The sequence below is a fragment of the Arvicanthis niloticus genome, chromosome 1 (assembly GCF_011762505.2).
Source record: "Arvicanthis niloticus isolate mArvNil1 chromosome 1, mArvNil1.pat.X, whole genome shotgun sequence".
NCBI classification, from domain to species: domain Eukaryota; kingdom Metazoa; phylum Chordata; class Mammalia; order Rodentia; family Muridae; genus Arvicanthis; species Arvicanthis niloticus.
The window spans coordinates 20,192,376-20,214,083 of NC_047658.1; the positions used below are offsets into that span (position 1 = coordinate 20,192,376).

Below are 21,708 nucleotides of genomic sequence, written 5' to 3' on the forward strand. Positions count from 1 at the left end.
CAATAGATGAGTGAATAAGAATACGAATTATAAAACAGCTGTCTTGGATTTCAAACTCCACATGCTAGACTATGTAGGACAATGCCCTCCTTCCTTTGCCTTCTCTTCCTTGTGCCTGTCTGTGACATCTGATGACAGTACCCACATTACTATTACTATAAATAATCAATAACACATGTAAAGTGGGTTAAGGCAAACATGGACCAGTCACGTCAGCTGTAGCTATGTTACTATCTCTATGGCTCAGCCAATATTTGAGGGTCGATAATCCACTCTGCCATTATCTTCCTGGGACCTTATTTCCCTCTACTTTATACAAAAGGCCAAGTTACTGAAGCCACAGAGAAAAGGAGGAGGAGGAAGGCCATCTCACCCCAGTAACAACTTGTCTAGTACTCAGGTCTCAGCCTGGGCTCGGCCACTGTATGGCTCGGCCTCTTAAGGAGTGAATGAATTCAGGAGCAGCGAATGGGCAAAGAGAACGCTGTGGAAGCTCTGATCAGACAGTGCATCTGGCTCAGTGGTCACAGTAGCTCCCCTGGAAGAGCTGTGGCCACTCCCAGAAGACACAGAAGCAAAGGACGGCAGGAACAGCAGGAACAGTGTGAGTCCAGGTATCCCCACAGAGACAGTGCGACCCTAGACTTTGTCCAAGGTTAGACTCATTGGCTTGACTGTGTAGCCACAGTCAAAGCTGCCCAGTGACTATACAAAACTGGTCCTTACGGTGCTGAGCCCAGGTGACCCACAGAGACAGAGCCTGGCCTCAGCCCTCTAGACAAGAGCTACTGGTAAGGACAGCTCTGCTGTTGCCTTCTTCTGCCTCAATACTAAAAGCTCAAGTGACCCTGCCTGGGAGGCTGAGTAACCACCAAGTTTCACACCATGATGAGAAGAGCACACCCACAGAGTCAGTAGGTGTTAGTGGGAATCTACACACACACACACATAGACAGATATACACAGAGAGAGAGAGACAGATATACACACACAGACACACATAGACAGATATACACACACACAGGCAAACATAAACAGACATACACACACAGAGATACACACAGATAGACACACACACACACACATATAGACAGATATACACACACAGAGACACAGACACACACACAGGCAAACAGAGACCGACATACACACATACATATAGACAGATACACACACAGAGAGACACAGACACACAGACACACACAGGCAAACATAGACAGACACACACAGACACACATAGACAGACATACACACACAGACACACAGACACACACACACACACACACACACACACACGTCTTGATTTGGATACACTTATCTACTTTCTGTTTTGTGAGTCGATGACTCCCAGGATGGAGAGTGGATTAAACCCAGGGTTTCATGCCTGCTAGGCAAAGGCTCTAGGACCGAGCTACATCCCCAGCCCTTAAGTGATAGCTAGCTGCAATGATATGTGCAGAAGCCCCAGAGTGGTGCCAGCATTTAGCAGACACTCAACCACTCTCGCTGCACTTCTGCTCTGTAAAAAAAGACACTGTCCTTTACAAAGCATTTTTTATTTCTTATACTTCTGAAGTATCTTGCGTCTCAGCTCCACTCTGTGCAGTAAAGTCAATGTGGTTGAGAACTTGGCCCATGCAACACTAAACTGTCTTGGTGACTACCCTTATCCCTCAGCCCAGACTCCCACTTTAAAGCCTTCCTGGCCTTGCTCACGTCCAGCTTTAGGCAGAATGCTGCCCCCTTTCTTCAGTCACTCAGGGCCTACCTTCTCACAGGGATATCCAAAACTGACCACTTCTTCTCATCCTTGTGTACTTCATACTCACTCACTTCAGTATCCCTTCAGTATCTAGAGCAAAGCACCTGTTAGATCTCATCCAAAGCTCTTCCTACTAAACACGAGCTCTCCCAGACACCCTGTTACCATCTCTCTCCATGGTATCCAGGATGCCTGCCTCACATTGTCAGCAACGAGTAACCCAAAGAAGGGAATGGTTACACTATTCAGTCAATATTTAAAAGCAATCAAGGAATATGTGCACGGCTCAGTTTTATCTTTTTGGCACAGATCACAGAAACAAGGACAGACGCCGAGCAGTGCAGATGACTTCTGAAATCATCTTGTCCAGATAACTAAGTGCCTGGGGTTACAGCGTCAGCCACTGCTGGGAGCAGAGTTCAGCCCTTGTACAGCAGAAGGATTCTGATTTACTCCGATTCTTCAATTTTTGCCTTGAATTCTCCTTGGTTATTAGATTCCATCTCTCAAAGCCCCCATTGACTTCTGTGTCTGTAAGTTCAGAGGGTCACAACTACCACATCTGCAACCCTAAACAACTCTAGATGAACCAGAGAAATATACCAAAAAACGTCATAATCACCTTTGTGCTAAAAAGGGCCAAGCTGACAGTAATTTAGCAAGTACAGGAGCCTTTTCTATAGCCAGGCAGCCTCACCTCTCCACGTCATTTACAATGATTCCTGTGAAGAGATATAAACTCTTCTAAAGGAAAAATATCTGAAAACCAAACAAAACAGTCCAACACCTCTTCCAGATGAGGGAACTTCAGTCATGTTTCTGGCTTGGTGGCGAGAAAAATGCGGCACCCAAGCCACCAGGTGAGACAATGAAACAAATCTATCAGTTCCAGAGTGGTGGGCAGAGCACTGAGCACCAGGGCCAATGGAAGCTCTGGTAGCATCCCCTCTGCCTGCCCAGCACACAGACCCGGGAGCCCCTTGAGAAGCAGCTACCAGCCCCTGTCTGAGCAGAACTTATCCTCTACCACTGGCAAAATGGGGAAGTCCCTCCCTCTCTTTGAGCCTTAGGGCTCCTCTGGTAGCAGCAGGAGCCAGGAAGTCAGCCAAAGGCTTCGATCAACAGTGTTGAGATAATTGAGGAGCCATCTGGAGAATAATGAAGTTGAATCCACACCTGACATTCTAAGCTAGGATAGATTCCAAATGGATCAACGGCTGACATATTTAAAAAAAGAGGAAGATAAAAAGCACAGGGCCAGAGAGATAGTTCAGTATATGAAGGATATGAGATTAGCCTTTAGAACCCACATGGAGAAAGCGGGGTATGGAGGTGCATGTTTGTAGTGATAGCTCTTGGGAAGTGGAGACAGGCAGATCCCTGGGCTCGGTGGCCAGCCAGCCTAACCTATTCAGCAATTTCCAGGCTAACAAGTTTCTTAAGTACATGCTTGTATGAAAAGCCATTAATCCAAACCCTTAGGACTAAAACATGTTACATATGTTCTATAGGTTTTATCAGTGCTGTGACCCAACACATACTTCAAGAGAAGAATTTGTTTTCTTTATGATTTCTGAGGCTTCAGTCATTGGGTCAAGAAGGGCACAGTAAAGCAGCTCACATCATGGCAGATAGGAAGCAGGTTGGAGCAGTAACAGGAAAGTGGTTAGGGCAGGACCTAGCCCCTAAGAACCCATTCAAGATACCACTTCCTCCAGGCAGGCCCCACCACTCACAGATCTATCACCTAAAATCTGTTAATGGACTAACCCATTCACGAGGTCAAAACCCCTGTGGTCTAATTGTCTCTGGAAACACCTCACAGACAGTCACGCTGAGGCCTTCTCACTACAATGCCAGTTGTCTTGGAATTTGCTTGTTTACTCCCAAACCCAACCAGGCTGACTACCAAGATTACCCCTCACAAATGTTATGTGGTGTGTGTGTGTGTGTGTGTGTGTGTGTGTGTGTGTGTACACCACCTGTGGAGATCAGAGGATAACTTACAGCTGCTAGTTCTCCAAAGTCAGCCATGGGTCTGAAATTTGTCAGGCTTGTAGGTAAGTGCATATACCCACTGAGCCATCTTGCCAGTCTGTAAATGTTATGCTTCAAGTCCAAAAGTAATTAAAAGGGATCAGTGGTTAAGAGTACTGTATGCTCTTACAGAAGACCTGAGTTGGATCCCTGGCACCCACAGGGCAGTTAACAACCTTCTACAACTCCAGCTTCAGAGGCTCCAACACACTCTTTTGGGCTCCATGGACACCAAGCAAGCCCATGGTACACAAATATATGTTTAGCCAAAACACTCATACACATAAAGTTTTTTTTAAAAAAATCCAGAGATAGTGATGGACATCTTTAAATGCCAGCACTCAGGAGACAGAGGTAGGCAGATGTATCTCTGTGAATTCAAGGCCAACCTGGTCTGTGCGGTGAGTTCCAGAATAGCCAGGGCTATGTAGAGAGACTCTGTTTCAAAACAAAACACAAATTAATGTAAAAGCCACTTTGAAAATTTGTTCAACTGTCACATCAGACTGGCAAAAATCCAAACCTTTACAACCCTCTATTAGGGACACTACAAAATATGGGCACTGTTGCATATTGCTGGTTGGAATAAAAAAAAAAATAGTATCATCCTTTAGAGGTGAAGTTGGTAATACACTGCAAAATTTAAAATAAATTTTTGTATAATAACTTAGCCTGTGGAATGTGTCCTTTCCTACAGTGACATAACAATGGACATGGCGGTGCTGACACATCACTTAGCAATGAAGATAAAATGCATCATCAGAGAAGACATTTATGGCCTGCCTATCACACTCTGCAGGGGAACACACAAGCTTGAACATACCTCAGAGCACTCTACAAAGCCCTGGGGTTCAAAGGTATCATTGCTAGTGCCGTAAAATAAAAATAAAAAAGTAATTTTTCTCTATTACATTTTTTTCTCTATTAAGTTCTGACAGGGCCCTGTGTGATGAGTGTCAGGCCAAGGTCAAATGCTTCACCATTCATCTAACAAAGGTTCAAGGGTTCACCCGCTGGAAAGCACCAGCAAAGTGATGCATAGACTATCATTTCAATTTGGTATGAGAACTGGCTTTGCTAGGGAAAGTGGGGACTACGCTTCCTGCCAATATACAACTATTTAACAAAGGCTGTCTGGCAAGCCGTGTGCTCCAGGGTGCCATCACCAATAATGTCCTTTTCAAAGGGTCTGCGTGGCGCGTGGAGAAAGGCAATGTAGCCAGCTCTTCCTGCCCGTTTGTCTGCCTCCATTTCTCTTTATGTATGCATATGTATGTATGTGCTCCTCTGGGTGCACATATGTGTAGAGGCCAAAGACAACTTCAAATATCAATCCCCAGGAGCTGTCCACCTTGTCTGTTTCCCCCTACCCGACAATGTCTGTCACTGCCCAGGAGGCCACTGAATAGACAAGGCTGGCTGTCCAACAAGCACAAAAAATGATGGTTACTCTTGACTGTCAACTTGATGGAATTTAGAGTCATCATGAAAACGAATCTCTGGGTGTGTCTGGATTAGGTTAACTGAAGTGGGAACACTCACCCTAGAAGTGAGTGGTACCATTTCCTGGCCTGCGGTCTCAGACATAATGAAAAGGAGGAAATGAACTGAGCCCAAGTGTTCGGCAGTCTCTGCTTCCTATGCACAAAGTGAATGGCTGCCTTCTTTTCTGGCTGCCGTCCCTTCTTGCCATGATGAATTGTATCCCTGGAATGGTTAGCCAAATAAACTCTGCTTTCCTCAAGTTGCTTTTGTCAAACAGAAAGAAGAAAAGCGATGAGAACAAACAGCTAGCCCTTTGCTCACGGAGCTGCCTTCCTAAGCAAGGGTCTTCTGAGCATCGTGGTCATGTGACCTGGCTCATCGTGGTCATGTGACCTTGCTCATCTCTGTCAACAATCTCTACAATGGAAGCTATGGAGGGAAATCCTGGATGAAAAGAAATGAAAAAGATGACAAATAAGCCAGGTGAGTGAGCACAAGGTACCCTTGATGCGCAGACACAGAGCAAGCAGGATCTTGGCATGCCTATGGCACTCAGAAGACCCACTTCTGGGTGGACACCATGTTGGCGAGGTTACAGAACGGGAATCCAGCTCCGCAGGGCAGGGCATCTACAGGAAGCAGGAGGTTGAGTGGGCAGCCCAGTTATGGCCAATGGCCTCGTCTCTCTCCTTAGCTGTCATCTAAGCCCCCGCAGGGCTAGATCTAGCAGTTCTTCCCGGGCAGGAACTCACACCACCTGCCATCCTGCCTCGCCACAGGGTGGTGGCAAGCACCAGCCATTCCAAGAAAGACTTAACTGGGAAACTAAGGGAAGAACTCATCCAAACTGCCAAAGGATAGATGTGGATAAAGTCACCACACAGAATCCTTTTTTTTTTTTTTTTTTTTTTTTTTTTTGGAGGAAGCTGAAAGTGATAGCCAAGAGGCTTGCCCTGGGCTGCACAGGCAGAGACTGGGTCCCTTTCTGGGAAGTGGGAAGCAGAACTAATCTGGATTGGTACCATCCCAAGGGCTGCAGAGACGTCCAGATCCCAGACAGGGTCAGGACTCATCATGGCCTCTGCGGCTACATGCAGATTTTGTCCAGGACAAAACACATGTTTTTCTTCAGTTACTGTGGCTCTCAGGGGGCCCGGGTCTCCCTTAATGTCAATTATAACCCTCCCTTCTATGAGCAACCTGTTTAACCCACCTCTGCTCTGAGTCTCATTGGTCCATAGTGGTTAGAACACATGTACCTTGTAGAGTTGTGCTCACTCCCCTAAGACAGAGTGAATCTCCCACACCATCCCCTCATCCTTCTCTGCCTCATTTCTCTCTCCAGGCTGTGTGGTCTGGTACACATTTGCTAGCCATTAAGGCTCCTGTCCATGAGCAAAGTCTGGTTTCCTCTTATTCCATTCCAGCCTACTCTGGAAGAATTGTAAGTCTATTATGTATGGAATATAGTAACAGGTACTGGTGCTGTGCTGGGGGACTGAAGGCAGGCGTCTCTGATACAGCGATGACAGTGGGAGGGGCTAGGGGAGGGGCAGCAGGGACTCAGGCCACTAGGGCTGCTCTCTAGCAGGCCTTGCTGGCATCCTGCCAGGGTGGACAGGCTGTAGCTTCTTGCTACGTCTGCCTGCAAAGCATGCATGCTGCAAGGCTCCCTTTGGGGACTGTTACTCCAGAGCATCACTGATTCTCAGCTCCCAAGCAGGTGGATGTCTGAGAATACTGTCAGCCTACTTGTTCTGATCCTGGGCTCTCTGTTCAACACACTGGGCCTGGGCAGTAAGGACAAAATGAAAATTACATTTGTGTGGCTGGAGAGGATCTGAGCTCACACAAACCTAGCATCCACACTGGGGGAACTGGGGGCTCTGATGTCCTCTGACCTTTTGGTACCTGCATGCATATAGTGCATATAAACTTACAAAGGTCCACATACATGCACATAATAAATGAATAAATAATTTAAGATTACACTTGCTTTTCTGTTATTGTTTCATTTATTTTTAGTGGGGTAGAACAGGGTCTCACTCTGTAGCTCTGGTCAGCTTGGTCATTGCTACGTAAACTAAGTTGGCTTCTAATTTACAGTGACCTCAGGCTCCCATATGCTGGGATTGCAGGTATGTACCACCACACTTAACTTACTTATTTATTTACTCATATTTGTATTTTATTGTGTATGGTCCTGGGGATCAAGCTTTGGGCCTCATGTGTATGAGGCAGGTGCTCTACCTCTAAGCTCTGGCTCCAGCGCCATGTCTGATTTCAAAAGACTCTACCTCTTGTCCAGTCCCTCCCTCCCCCCACTGATTCCCACAGACTCATCCAGATAACATGGCGCACCTCTTTCTCAAAATATCTTCATGTCGCTCTCCCAACAAAGAAACGCTTCACTAGAAGAGTTCGCTACCACTTTCCATGCCAAGATAAATCGGAAACAAAGAAATACACACACACACACAAGAGGCAACTTGTGAACTTCATCTCGCCTAATGTGCACAACAGCCCTGCATCATTACCCCGTTGTATGAATGAGGAGGGAAATGGGGTTCATGCAGAGATGGGACCGGTTTGAATCAGTCTGCCTGCTGGCTCTGCTCTGTCCGGGTCCCAGGCTGCCCCTGCTGGTCAACTTCTAGCTCTGCTAGCTTGGGCCCTCCCTTGTGGCTGAGTTGTGTACTTCATGTATGGAGATTCCCTTCAACCTTTTTGTCCATGCTGGTCCCAGGGGTAACTACCTCCTTCCAACCAGAGACGGCAGCAGCAACAGATTCTCTCTAAAGGACAGCCTTAGAGTCTCCCATTAGCTCCTCTTAGTTACAGTAAGACCACAGCAGCTCCTGTGTAAAATAGTCACTCCTGCTACAAAGCAGGCAGGTTTGCCGATACATGTTCTAGCTCTTTCTCTGACTCCAGCTCTTCTGGTCCCCACTGCTGCCTGCAGCTTCCCTTCCCTGCAGTGTTTAGTTCTCACCTTGCACACGACACTGTGACCAGCAAACAGTGCCTCAAACCACTTCAATCCCAGGCAGCTGTCAGTGTAGCTTAGACAAGAGCACTTATGGCTCTGCTGAGAGTCAGGTGCTATCCAAGGTGCTGTGACTAGGCAAGAAAGGGGAGGGGACACAGAGTCGGAGCTTGGATACAGGGAGCAGAACAGACCACTGGCAGGAGGCAGGCAGGGGTGAGTGGTAACTAAAACTCGGCTGGAGGGTCTTAAACCTTCCAACTCACAGGAGGAGAACTAAAGCCTAAGAAAGGCCACCCGGGGGAAAATCACATCAAATGACATTTTACTTTCAGTTTTAATTATCTGCAGATGTGTTTGTATAGGTGAGCACAGTGTCTACGGAGGCCAGAAAAGGACATTGTATGACCTGGAAGTGTACAGGTGGTTGAAGGTCACTGGACATGATTGCTGGGAACCAAACTGGAGTCCTCTACAGGAGCGGTCCACATTGTATCACATCAACACTGTGCGCTGGGCCTCTACTTTAACGATGAGGGGCTAAGCACCTCGTCTGAGTTCACGCTAGTACACAAGCCTGTACTGAACTCTGGCCCCTTGCCACAACACTGTAGTTTGTGATGCTCAGCTTCTTAAACTGTGGTGGCAACCTCATATGGGGTACAGTGACTAAATGTGGGGGCTGTAAAATGTTTGGCAGCAGTAAAAGGTTTCCGAACACACAACAATAACAGATTACTTCAAAGTCAAATATGTAACGAAGCCGAGGTGTTATTGGCAATGCTCACCCATGTCAGATCATGTGATGCCATGTTGTATCATGTGACTTCACTGCAGCTTTGATTCTGAACACACAACAAGGCCAGCAAACACTACCCGAAACACGGAGGCTCTGACTCCCTGTGACTTAAATTACTTTCTGCTCCCATAGAAGCATGATGGTCAAATTATAAGGACAGAGAGGTTTCCTATGTTTTTCCTATGTTATGCCTCAGCAGGATCAGAGTGGTGTATCTCTGGAGCGTGCTCAGTTAGTGTATTTGGTTTTAAAGACTGCTATATGAGGTGATGATTTGAGTTGCTTTTTTTAAAAGTCATTAAACAGAACAGGCCAGATGGCTCAGTGAGTAAAAGCAGTTAGAACTAAACCTGAAGGCCCAAGTTTTGATCCCTGAAACAAGTGTTGTGTGTGCCTACAAATGTACACACACACAACAACAACAACTAAATAAAAATTTAAACATCATTAAATGAATTTTGGCTTATGCTTAGGATAGAATGTCCAACAATTTTTGAAATGGTCTTCAACATTCTGCTGTCTTGTACTGGGTGTTTACGTGAAGTGGTGTTCTGAGCACTAACAGCTTTGAGTATGTTCTATGCTCTGAGTTGTTGCCAATATATGTCTCACTTATATGTGTACTTTACACGTGTGTACACTTGGAGTCACGCTGGGTATAAATGGGTCACGAGCAGCGATTGTTTAAGGAGCCCCATTCTGTCACACTGCGCTCTTCAGCCCAAATCACTAGGGAGAATACTGGACAGCTTTCCTGAATGAATTACTCATGGGTGTGTCCATAAACTTGTGTTACCCAAGGCCAGCTAAGAGGAAGCTTTAATGAACCAGGTTTGCACCTGACTGGGAGTTCCCTGGTGCAGGTATACACCAGGCAGCAAGGACTGAGAACCAAGCCTTGTGCTTCCAAACACAGAGCCAGACCAGGAGGAAAGAACTTTCTAGAATGGGTTTGTTCAGAGAGTCAGAAGCATCCAGCTCACGCCTCAGTTTTATGTCTCCCTATCCATGATGCCTGAGCCTGTCAATTAGGTCTTAAAATGTCATTTCTGAGGCAGGGGCAAGCTCAGGCGCCTTCAGAAGATACTCAATGAAATATGCTGAAGTGGTCAGAGAACAGGCTTCTACTAAGTGCTTTGTCACCAAAAATACCTCCAAAATCTTCCCCAACTCTCCCCCTCTCTCCCAACGTGCTCTCTCTCTCTCTCTCTCTCTCTCTCTCTCTCTCTCTCTCTCTCTCTCTCTCTCTCTCCAAACGACCTGGAACTTGTGTTTAGCTTCTGGGATGCTGGGCATGCATGCACACCAACAAGTCTGGTTCCCTTATGAGTCTTTTCCAATTATGTTACCAAGGTTTCACAATCAACTGTTATCAGTGTAAAAATTACTTACTAATTACTGCCAAGTTGTGCTCTGAGCCACAAGAAATCTGTAAAAGTAAAGAAAATATAAGCCATTAGAAAAAAATGTATAGACATCTCAGCTCGTATGCTTTGTGATCGCGGTTATTTTATAATGGCATGCACATCCATTTTGGGCAACTTTTAGAAAGATACAGAAAGGAGCATCATACACAAAGGTTAAAATTATAATTATAGCATATTCACAGCTACATGAAAAGTCAGTGTGGAAAAACAGTGCATGGAAATGAACCAAGATGTTAAAGCTGTCTTTAGCCAGTTAGACTACCAGTGATCTCTTCTTTCCACTTTTTATTTTTCAAACTTTCTTATTTTTACTTAAAATTTTTAACCTGTTTTATTTTATTTTTCCATTTTATTTTGTGTAGGGTTTTTTTTGTTTGTTTTGTTTTGTTTTGTTTTTTATCAGCATGCATGGCTATGCACCATGTGCATGCAGTATCCACAGAGGCCAGAAGAGGGCGCTGATCCCCTGGGATGGGAGTTTCAGACATTGTGAGCTGCCACATGGGTGCTGGGATTGAGCCTGTGTCCTCTGTCAAGGTTCTTAATCATCAAACCATCTCTCTAGCACCCCACACATATAAAACCATAGACAGGGTCTCGTGGAGCTGAAACTGCCCTTAAACTCCTACTCCTCCTGCTTCCAGTTCCCAAGTGATGAGATTTCAGGAGTGTGCTGCCAAACCCAAAACATTTTTCACAATTTCTATATCGTACATATCACTTTTTAAAAAAATCAGAAAGATACAGTAATAAAGATAACGGTTTTCGAATATTGAACTAGAATGACCATCACATTCAGTGATAAAATGAGCCAAGGAGTCAGTAGCTCGCTCATTCTCTCTCATTCTCTCTCTCTCTCTCTCTCTCTCTCTCTCTCTCTCTCTCTCTCTCTCTCTCTCCTTCCAGCCCAGACTCCCCCATGGCCTCTGAATGCACTGTGTTCTCTTGTGCTCAAGTGCATGCTTGTTTGTCCACCCAGAACGGCCCCTGCTCACCGTCTACATAAAAGACTGTATTCATTTTTACCTCAGAGCACACACTGAACTCCTTGGCTACAGGCTGGCTAGGGCACTGATGTCATTCTGCCCGATCAGAATCATTCTGTCTATCCGGCACCACATTGCAGCAGACATCTTGTCTTTTAGTATTTCTTTTGGTCTCTGCTAGATGCACACAGCCTGAGAAGACAGTCTCACCTCTGTATTGCACTCGTGAAACTTACAGAGCCTGGGGCTCAGTTAACATCTGACAAACAAATGAATAAAAATGCCAAGTGCATGAAGAAAGAAAGAAAATCTCAGAGAGAGAGAGGGCAGCGGGTTGTCAGGGTTTGAATCCAGAATTTCTAACCACTGATGGGTACGTCTACCCCATTCAGTCTCTACATTATCTATCAGCTGTCAGGAGGAAGTGACAGGATGAAAAGGCAGAGGTGGCTTCCAGGGTGATGATGAAGAGGTGTTCTAGGCTCTGGAGAAGCATGTGTGACCAACATCGGGATGCTCATTTTAATCCCAGGCCTGAGAAAGGGAGTGAGTACTCTGGATGTTGATGTGGGAAGGGCCATGGGTATCAGCTACGTTCCTGGGACAGAGAAGAGACAAGGCAGGAGGAAATGATTCATCCTGGGTTCCAGGGCAAGTCTGAATGTGAGAACTTTCATGACCACAGGAGTGATTCCACGAGAGTAAAATCATGTAGCTGTCTATACCTGGCTTATTTAGCAGACTGCTCCTTGGGTTCATCCCTGTTACAGCCCAGTGATGACTATGACTAATAACAGTGTGTTATACTCTTGAGAACTGCTGAGTAGCAGAAGTTTAAACATGCTGTATAAGCATGGTCTAGAATTCAGGTCCCCAGAACCCATGTTAGCACAGGGTGGGCCTGGTAGCCCGCCTGTGATTCCAGTCTCAGAAGATGAAGACGAAATATTCCCAGAACAAGCTGGGTTGAGAGTCCCTGCCCCAGGGAATATGGCACAAGAATAATAGAAGATGACTGTTAACATTAACTTCGGGGCTTCACATGTGCACATATGCACACATGTAAACACACACACATATGTGTGCCCACGTACATGCAAACATGAATTGACACACACACACAAATGAAAAGGGAAAAAAATAAAAATGCTGAGTATATTTTAAGTTGTCTTAACATGAAAATGACAAATATGTGAGATGATACATAAATTAGCTTGACCTAGCCATTCTACGATGTGTACTTGCTTCAAAACTTCATGTTATACATGATACACACACATGTATATGTATGTGTATATATACGTATATAAAACAGATGTTTGTTAATTTAAAAAAAAAAAAGACTGGAGAGGCTAGAGAAATAGCTCAGTGGTTAAGACACTGGCTACTCTTCCAGAGGACCTGGGTTCGATTCCCAGCAACCATATGGTGGCTCACAATTGTCTGTGGTTCCAGTTCTAGGGGATGACTGCCCTTCCCTTCTGGCTTCCATGGGCACTGGACACACACATACATATAGGCAAAGAACCCATAAACCCAAAATACCTTCAAATGTAACACATCTAAAAAGACTAGTGCCACTGTGGCTCTCATCCCCTGACAAGTTCCTGTCTTATGCCTAAGTGGAAATGAAAGTTCTGATTGCAGGAAGGGCTCAAAGCATTTCATCAAGACACACTGGAGGTAAGAGGGGCAGCCTGAGCTCCTAGGCCTTGCCCTGCACAAAGATGGGATTCCCTGTGCCAGATTCAGCCTGGGAGAGAAGACTATAACACTGCATGGACTATGAGAGAGTGCAGCAAAGAAGTCTGCTTGGTAAGTTGCTCCAGACTGTCTTTAAGTTTAGGTTTGTCATTGTCCCATGGTAAGTCCCTGGGGATCAGAGGCATGATGGGAGTTCACCATAAGCTTCCTGGCTGTACTGAGGCTGGCTCCCTAAGTCTGTTTGTTACAGGGCGTAGCTTAGACTGATGAACAGGGAAACAACATAGATGTCTAGCAGTAAGCAAATCTGTGTGTAAATGATGGCAGAGCTATTTGATGGACTATTAAGCAGCCTAGGAAAATGATGCTTACACTAAGAAAATATTCCAAATATCATCTGAACTGAAAAAAAAATCACATAAAAGTCGTATCCATAATACATTATCCACTCTGTAATAAAACATGAATAAAAATGACTGCAAGGAGAGATATCAGAATGTTGACAGTGCTGTCTGCTCTCTCTGAGTCTTACACATTAATTCTTGTAATGGGGGAGTGTAGATCCATTAAAAATAAGAAAAAAATTATAATGCAGTTCCCTCTACATAGGAAAAAAAAAAGCCAACTGACTATAAACATCTATGTTTAGATCTAGGGTAGGGGGCTCCAAAGGTAACAGAGGTAAATTATCAGGTCAATCGCATCCTGGTAGCAAACCGGTAGGCATTTTGTTCCCACCAGTCTTTATTTCCAGAATGTTCTTTCACCGTGGTGACAGCAATAGTGGTGTAGTGACAATGATAAGAACAGTAATTAAAACTACCATAACCCGAGGACTCGTGTGTGCCAGGCTGTGCTCCAAGGCGCTTCTGAAACACTGGCACATTTTAATCATCACAGACATCTTTCCAGGTATGTTTGGCTTTGCTCATTTTAGAGATGAGGAACTCAAGGCTCATAAATATTCAGTGGCTTCCACAGTTAGTTAAGGCAGCAGCAACAGATGAAATCGGGTTTGTCTCATTTACAAGCTACTGTCCTTTACCTCTGCTTCCTGTTACCTCAAACGAACAAAAACAAACCTCTTCCATATAAGAAACACACAGAGACGCAAAGGACTTTTGTCTGGGGATTAGTGGTGGCCCTGATCAGGGACTTGGAGCCAACCAGCATTAGGGATCGAGCTTTCAGGCCAGCCACTGACAGATGCTAGCCCCACACTATAGCTGCGGCAATGCATTCATGAGTGAGACAGGGATGGACAGGCTTTGTCGTGCCCATGCTGAGCTGGTAGCATGTGCTTCCCATGGCTTCTCCCTCTCTGTGCTCTGGCTTAGTTGGGGACCCCGAGCATCACATGCCACAGCTCCCAGCGCTATACTCCTTCCATTTGCTCCTGTTACTCCTGCCCACTTCTCCCTACTGCCCAGCGGCAGGCGGTTTTGTAGAAGACTGTTAAAAATGGCTATGTGCCAGGAGAAAGATCCCAAACCAGGGAGCCAAGTCACTCCTGGGCCCTCTGCTTTCTGGTTCCTGAGACCTCTGGCAAGACTTTTAACCTCCAGGACCTGGAGGTTCTCAGATATTAAAAGATGACAGTGTGTCTTGTCTGCCTTACAGAAATGTCGTATGACAAATGAGATGTTTCTTCTTTCTTATACACAAATCTGACTCCTGCTGAAAACCCTCCTCAACTGCCCTTCCACTCTATTGGGAGAGTAAGGTCTAAATTACAAAGCGTGACTTGTAAGGCCAGGATGAGTTGGTCCACATTTACCTCTTATAAACTCTCAACTGCAAATAATATATTCTCTTTTCCAGTCATGCTGCATAGTGTCTCTAAGGACGTCATGTAATTTCAGGCTCCTATGCATTTTCTCCTTGACTGGAATTTCCTATCTCCCACCGTTTACTTAGGTAAGCCACAGAGAACTGTTCAAACATCAACCCCCAACCCCAGCCTGCTGCTCCACCTGGGTACTCTGTGTTTCCTACCTCAGTCCCTCCATCATCCAACTGACTCCCTGTCTAGTGTCTCTGTCCATAGCCTGAGTGCAGGGAATGGAGTGAGGGGTGATAGCAAGGTGACAGGAGCAGGAGGGAGGGGGAAGAGGGGGCACAAGCACAGCCCCAAGCATGTATGGACACAGTCTTTAAGGTAGCATCCTTAAAGAAATGTAAACCAGGGCTTGTGATGGTTGGTATATGCTCAGCTCAGGGAATAGCACTATTACAAGGTGTGGTCCTATTCGAGTAGGTGTGGCCTTTTTGGAGTAGGTGTGTCACTGGTGTGGGCTTTAAGACCCCCATCTTAGCTGCCTGGAAGCCAACCTTCTCCTAACAGCCTTCAGATGAAGATCTAGAACTCTCAGCTCCTCCTGCACCATGCCTGCCTGGATGTTGCCATGCTCCCACCTTGATAATAATGGACGGAACCTCTGAACCAGTAAGCCAGCCCCAAATTAAAAGTTTTCCTTATAAGAGCTGCCTTGGTCATGGTGTCTGTTCACAGCAGTAAAACCCTAACTATGGAGATATGGGTTTACAAGTAGAGCACTTTCCTTTCAAAGTTCAAGACCCTCGGACTGAACCTGCTAGCACAGAAGCAGGTGGGCTCTACCAGTACTGAAACAGGTCCAGTGTGAACACAGGAACATGAAAGCGAGTTTGCTTATTTGCCTCCAGCTGCCGGCTCAGCAATTTCATTCCCCACTTCAAGCTCTACCTGGCTGAGGAGAGCAGCAGCTACTCCTCCTTTGAAGACCCCTCTTAGACTCACTGAGACATCTCATACGCGACTCTCAATAGCTCCTCCTCCTGTGGGTTCAACACATTTGCACGGTCCTCTCCTGGAGCCCAAATGTAGCTGAATTGGAACATTCATAGGAACTGAGAGACATTATCTCAAGTTTTAAAGAAGCCTCCAAGCCTTTTGTAGGTTAGGGACTAGGGTTAGTAATCCTCCAATTTGGGCATTAACGTCCAAGGCAGCACTACCAAGTTTTACCCCAACACATAGACTTCAGTAATTAGTGTACAGCTAACAGGGTAAGTAGTACAGGACCTCAGTGTCCCCATAGCAAGGCTCCCTGTGAAAGCTCCTACAGATCCACCCCAAGCATTAGCTGTCCTGTGTGGTGAGCAGCACTGCAGCTCCTTCACCAGCAGCCCACTCCTCCAGGCTTGGCTGCCATTCCAGAACAATATGCCCAGCTATCATTGGCTACTGGAGGAATCAATTCACCAATGGACAGCTCTGCAGGGGTGGCCGATAGGACAGTCGGGGTCATGCAGGTGAGAGCTGATTGTCTCAAGACACTTTCCCAGGATGATGAGGCTCTGCCTTGCATCCAGTCAGACTCCAGAGCCCACTAACTGTGCTGCTCAAGGAGTCTCAAAGTGGCCTGGATGTTGTTCAGTCCTCTCCATTCCAGCCCAGGCTCTTTTAAGAGCCCCCACATGACTCCATTGTTTTTTTCCTTCTCCTTTTTTTAAGGTCTACATTGTCATGGTAATAAAACCATCTGTCTTGTCCTCACACTTGGTCTCTCCTTTCCTATGGCTCTAGCTCAACAAGACAAGTCCCTTCCCTGTGTCCCATACCCATACTCATAACCAAGAGACACACATACCAAGACCTAGCCTAAAACACACTGTCCAGTGGACTATCTCAGCTCCTGGGAGGCCCAGCTCCTCTCTCCTCTTGCCTCAGCTATAATTTGCCTTTGTCAAATCTCTTTTTGAACTTCCAATACTCTCATGACTCAGTATGGGAGTAGTAAAAAATGGGCTTTGGAGAAGGAATGAAAGGACCCGGATTTGAAACCTGGCACTATTGCTACCTAGCTATGTGCTAGTGGGCAAGCGCCTTTGCCTCTCTGAAAATGATATACCGACCCATCTCACATCTCCTAAATGCTTCCTGACTACCCCACTCAAGCACATTGCCATCTACAGAATAAAACTTCACCCTTCACTTCATTCCAGAGACACAGGAAGCACCATAGTGTGACCATTCTGTCTGAGGTCCAATGGCTGAGCTTCTGAGCTGCCTTTGGTCCTGAATGACTTTTCTGTTGCTCTTTCATAAGACACTTATTTCACCTGCTTTCCCCTCTATACCAAAGCCCTCCACAATCCTTAGATATGAATATCTCTGATCCTTGTGGATTGAAGAAACCTAATATAACAATACATCTAGATTCAGTGACAGTGTGTCAGCATACCCTTGGGAACAGCATGGAACTGTGTGCAGAGGACAGTCAGCTTGGTTAAACTCAAAGTGACAATAGCTTTGGAACAGGCAAACTCTGTAGAGCAGTGGTCCTCAACCTTCCTGATGCTGTGACTCTTTAACGCAGCTCCTCATGTTGTGGTGGCCCCCAACCATACAATTATTTCATTACTGCTTCATAACTGCAATTTTGCTACTGTTATGAATCATAATGCAAATAGCTGTATTTTCTAATGCTCTTTGGTGACCCCTGAGAAAAGGACATTCCACCCTCGAAGGGGGTCACTCCCCAAAGGTTGAGAACCACTGCTGTAGAGCATGCTTCTCAAAAAAGTTTAACCCTTGTCCTAGTCACCACAATAGATTAGAATGAAAAAGACTGCTGGGTACGGTAGTGCACGCCTTTAATCCCAGTACTCTAGAGGCAGAGGCAGGTGGATGTCTGTGAGTTCAAGGCCAGCCATCCAGGACAGCCAGGGCTACACAGAGAAACCCTGTCTCAAACAACAACAACTACTACTACTATTACTATAAAAAATAACAACAAAAACAATTAAAAGGGGCTGGAGAGATGGCTCAGTGGTTAAGAGCACTGACTGCTCTTCCAGAGGTCCTGCGTTCATTTCCCAGTAACCACATGGTGGCTCACAACCATCTGCAATGGAGTCTGATGCCCTCTTCTGGTGTGTCTGAAGAGAGCAATGGTGAATTCATTAAAAAAAAAAAAAAAAAAAATTATAAATTAAAAGACTAACAAGACCAGTGCAGGTAAAGACGTGAAGAAGCGGAAGTCTTACACTGTCATCAGGAGTGAAATCCAATAGCTTTTTTGAAAATGTATCTGGCAATATCTTCTAAAGCTGAAAAACTGTGTACATATACATAATATATATTTACCAGAAAATACGAGTGCCCCGAACTGATATGTACTTATTTTCTGAGAGTGTTCATAGCACATTACTTATAAGAAACGAACATATAGTTCTGTAATAGAGCACAAGGCCCAGTTCCCATGCATCAAAGTTAAAATTTTTAAAGAAAAATTTGGCATTGGTATAACAGGAAAAAATGTGGTTCATGCAGAGTTCCTTATATTGGTTAGGTGTATGGCTCAGGGGATGGTATTTGCCTTGCACACACAAACCCAGTGTTCAATACCCAGTACTCGTGGGAAAGGAGGTGGATCTAGCTTGAGTGGGACACTCAGAGGCGTGGCCTTGTAGAATACATCCCTAGAGGTGGGCTTGAGAGCTGGAAGATTGTTCCTTCTCCATTCCCTGCTTGCCCCTCAAGATGTAAGCCCATTCCTGCTTCCTCTTCCTGCCGCCATGCCTGCCACATCTCCCTGCCATGACTGACTCTCTCTTTTTTTTTTTTTTTTTTCCTGTGTAGATTAGTATTTTCCCTGGGTGTATGCATCTTCTTGAGAGAGCTGGAGCCCCCGGAATTGGAGTTACAGATGGATGTGAGCTGCCATGTGGTTGCTGGGAATTGAACAAAGATCCTCTGGAAGAGCAGCCAGTGCTCCTAACCACTGAGCTATGTCAATAGCCCCATGACTCTTATCCCTCTGGAACTGTTTACATAAACGGACTCCTCCTTCTATGAGTGCGGTATCATGATGGTGTTTTACCACAGCAACAGAAAACTAACTAATTCACATAGTTCATATAGCAGGGAAAATTACTGATATTCATAGAATATCAAGAATAATATTAGAAGAAGTCAAACATAGGTAATCACAAATTTATGTAAACTAAATATAAAATATAAACATAAAAATAGGCAAAACTTACTTCAAATACAAATATAACTGTTTAGAGGAAAAGGGAGCAGCTAATCCTAGCAGCTTTGGACACAGGACTCTGACTCGGGACACTCTGGTTAAAAACAAGTGGAAATAGATTTTCAAGACCGTGTGCATCTGCTTTCTGGAATTTTAATCTTAAGTAATCCCAAATAACAGTAATTGTGTTTGTTCTTGAAAAACTAAAAAAAAAAACAAATAAATGAACTGTTTGTTCTTGAAAAACTAAAAGAAACAAACAAATCAACAATACCAAAATCCCCCCAAAAATTAAAAAGGAACTACAAAAAGATCTTAAACTATATAGTAGGTCCTTTGCTTCCATAGGATACATATGTGGGTTCTGAAGGTATTTTGCACACACTATTGGATTGTGCAGATGAAAAAATATATTAATGTTGCTGGAAACCAGAATTCCACTGATGATGGAGCAAACACAAACATGGATCTGGGGAAGCAAAGACCAGCCCTGCGCACCAGCCCAAAGGTCAAGACATGATGGGAAATTACAGTTCCATCCCTACACACTTAGGCTGCTTAAGCCAGTATAAAACTGCCTAGAAGCGGTGACCCTGCCCTCAGCATCGATGAGTTAGTTCCCTTATTCTACAGATATCAGATCCTAAATGCTTTATCACTAGGAGAAATCAGACTCCCTGAAGAAATGGCAGGCTCCAGGGTCAGGACAAGGAAAGAAGAACTGGAAACCGAGCACCCGTTTGTGTCGAGAAGTAAGGTGACACAGGGGTCTTATAAAGTCAGAGTGATGAAGATATCAAAACAACACAGGGAGCCACCTTGAAGGGGTTCCTACCAGCTGGGGCCAGGGAGAATTTGAGCATTAAAATGAATAATGACAACATCCACTTACAGTACACTGAATAAAACAAAGGTCCATGAATACATACTAGGTAATAAATACGGAAGTGGGGAACGATCTTCCTTATACTGGAATATCATAAATAATAAACATAAAAGGAATAATTGATTTAGAAAAGTTTTACAACCATTACAATAACAGTGAATGCAGGGATGAACTGTCAATTCACCTTAAAACTGGCGAGCAAAAGTCCAGGACGAGTGGTAGGCTCACACAGCCCCAGCCATCTCCTCACAGGTCACTGTTTAGTTGCACAGGGGAACGATGGCGGCTTCGTAGAAAAGAAGGGGGCGGACAGCACCTCACCCGAAGACGTGAGTGAACATCACTAATAACGGGTAAACTCAAATCAGATTCCCCTCTGAGGATGTACTAAAGGCAGACACACCATCATTTATTTAGTATTACTGCCAAGAGGGCAGAGGTGAAATCTAATCAGGAGGGAAAATCAAGTAAAAGCAATTGAGGGACATAATACATGGCTACAGAACTGTCCTGTATGTTTAAACACAGCAGTCATGGAAGACAAAGTAAAGCTGTCCTGGATTAAAGGAGGCCAAGAAACTAAATGCAAACATGACCCAGGATCATGACCTGGATGATGGGGAAAAGCAGCCAGTAAAGGTATCACTGAGACAACTGGGGAACTATGAAGGCTGTCTGCAGCTGTACCCAGCACTGAGGGGAAAGGGGCCAGGGATGTAAGAGTCCTGGGGTTCACTGGCTGGCCAGCTAGCCTGCTCAGAGCAAACTCCAGGGCCACATCCACACACAAAGCAAACAGGACTTAAAGGAAACAAATGCGTAGACATGTGGTGGACCATATGAGCAGAACTTACACAGCATTCATACTGCATTAGGGCGTGAAGAATCTGGTGATGAGTTAAAACATACGGAAAAGCTGTTCTTTGCTTATATCCAGGCCTCCAATTTACTTCTGCATATATATTTATTTCTACATATTTTACTTGAAAATCATGAAGTCACACCAACAACCAGGGAGAAGGGTCGTGTTTCATCTGGGTTCAAACAAACACAATTACAGAAAGTCTCATTTTTTTACCTCATTTTGCCATGTTACAAAGTGGCCTGTCTGGTGTTGATGTTCCCTGAAACGGTTTAGGTCAGGAAGAGAACATTAGGGCTGAGTGGAGATTGCTGGTTAGCTCGCCAAAGCCCAGCTCATGGTGTGAAGGAACACTTCCAGCCTTCCCATCTGGAAGTCATCTATAGAACATCTTTGTCATCTATAGAACATCTCCTCTGATGCAGAAGTCATCCCTCTGGGTTTGTTTCATTATGGTCTTTATTTTATAAATTGAGGCTCAGGGACACTAAGTGTGGTCCATGGTCTGACACTTATTATCAGTAAGCTGTCTGACCCTGATAAGGGACCTGGAACTTTTGAGCCTCTTCCCTGTAAAATGGGCACAGTGATATTTACCTGACAAGACTGCAAAGATTAAATGAGATCATGTTTACCAGAGAACCCAGCCGAAGCGCTTCAATAGACACCTCTCAGCTTCCCGGATGGAGCCTTTATAAGCAGTCGGTAACGAAGCAGTTTTCATTGCTGTCATTTTAAATATTGGGACCTCTCT

The 21,708-nt window shown here is 45.0% G+C and overlaps 1 protein-coding gene across 7 annotated transcripts in view; it reads right to left on the reverse strand.

Annotated features, from left to right (window-relative positions):
- Sergef (secretion regulating guanine nucleotide exchange factor) overlaps nt 1-21,708 on the reverse strand; it is a 199,607-nt gene that overhangs the window by 57,605 nt on the left and 120,294 nt on the right. For all 7 annotated transcript variants that reach the window (XR_013110562.1, XM_076934607.1, XM_076934604.1 and 4 more), the window contains one exon: nt 10,462-10,498. Coding sequence is in view for 6 of the 7 variants with exons in the window: in XM_076934607.1 (XP_076790722.1) it covers nt 10,462-10,498 (37 nt within the window). In the remaining variant the exon portion in view is untranslated. The remainder of the gene's footprint in view (nt 1-10,461; nt 10,499-21,708) is intronic.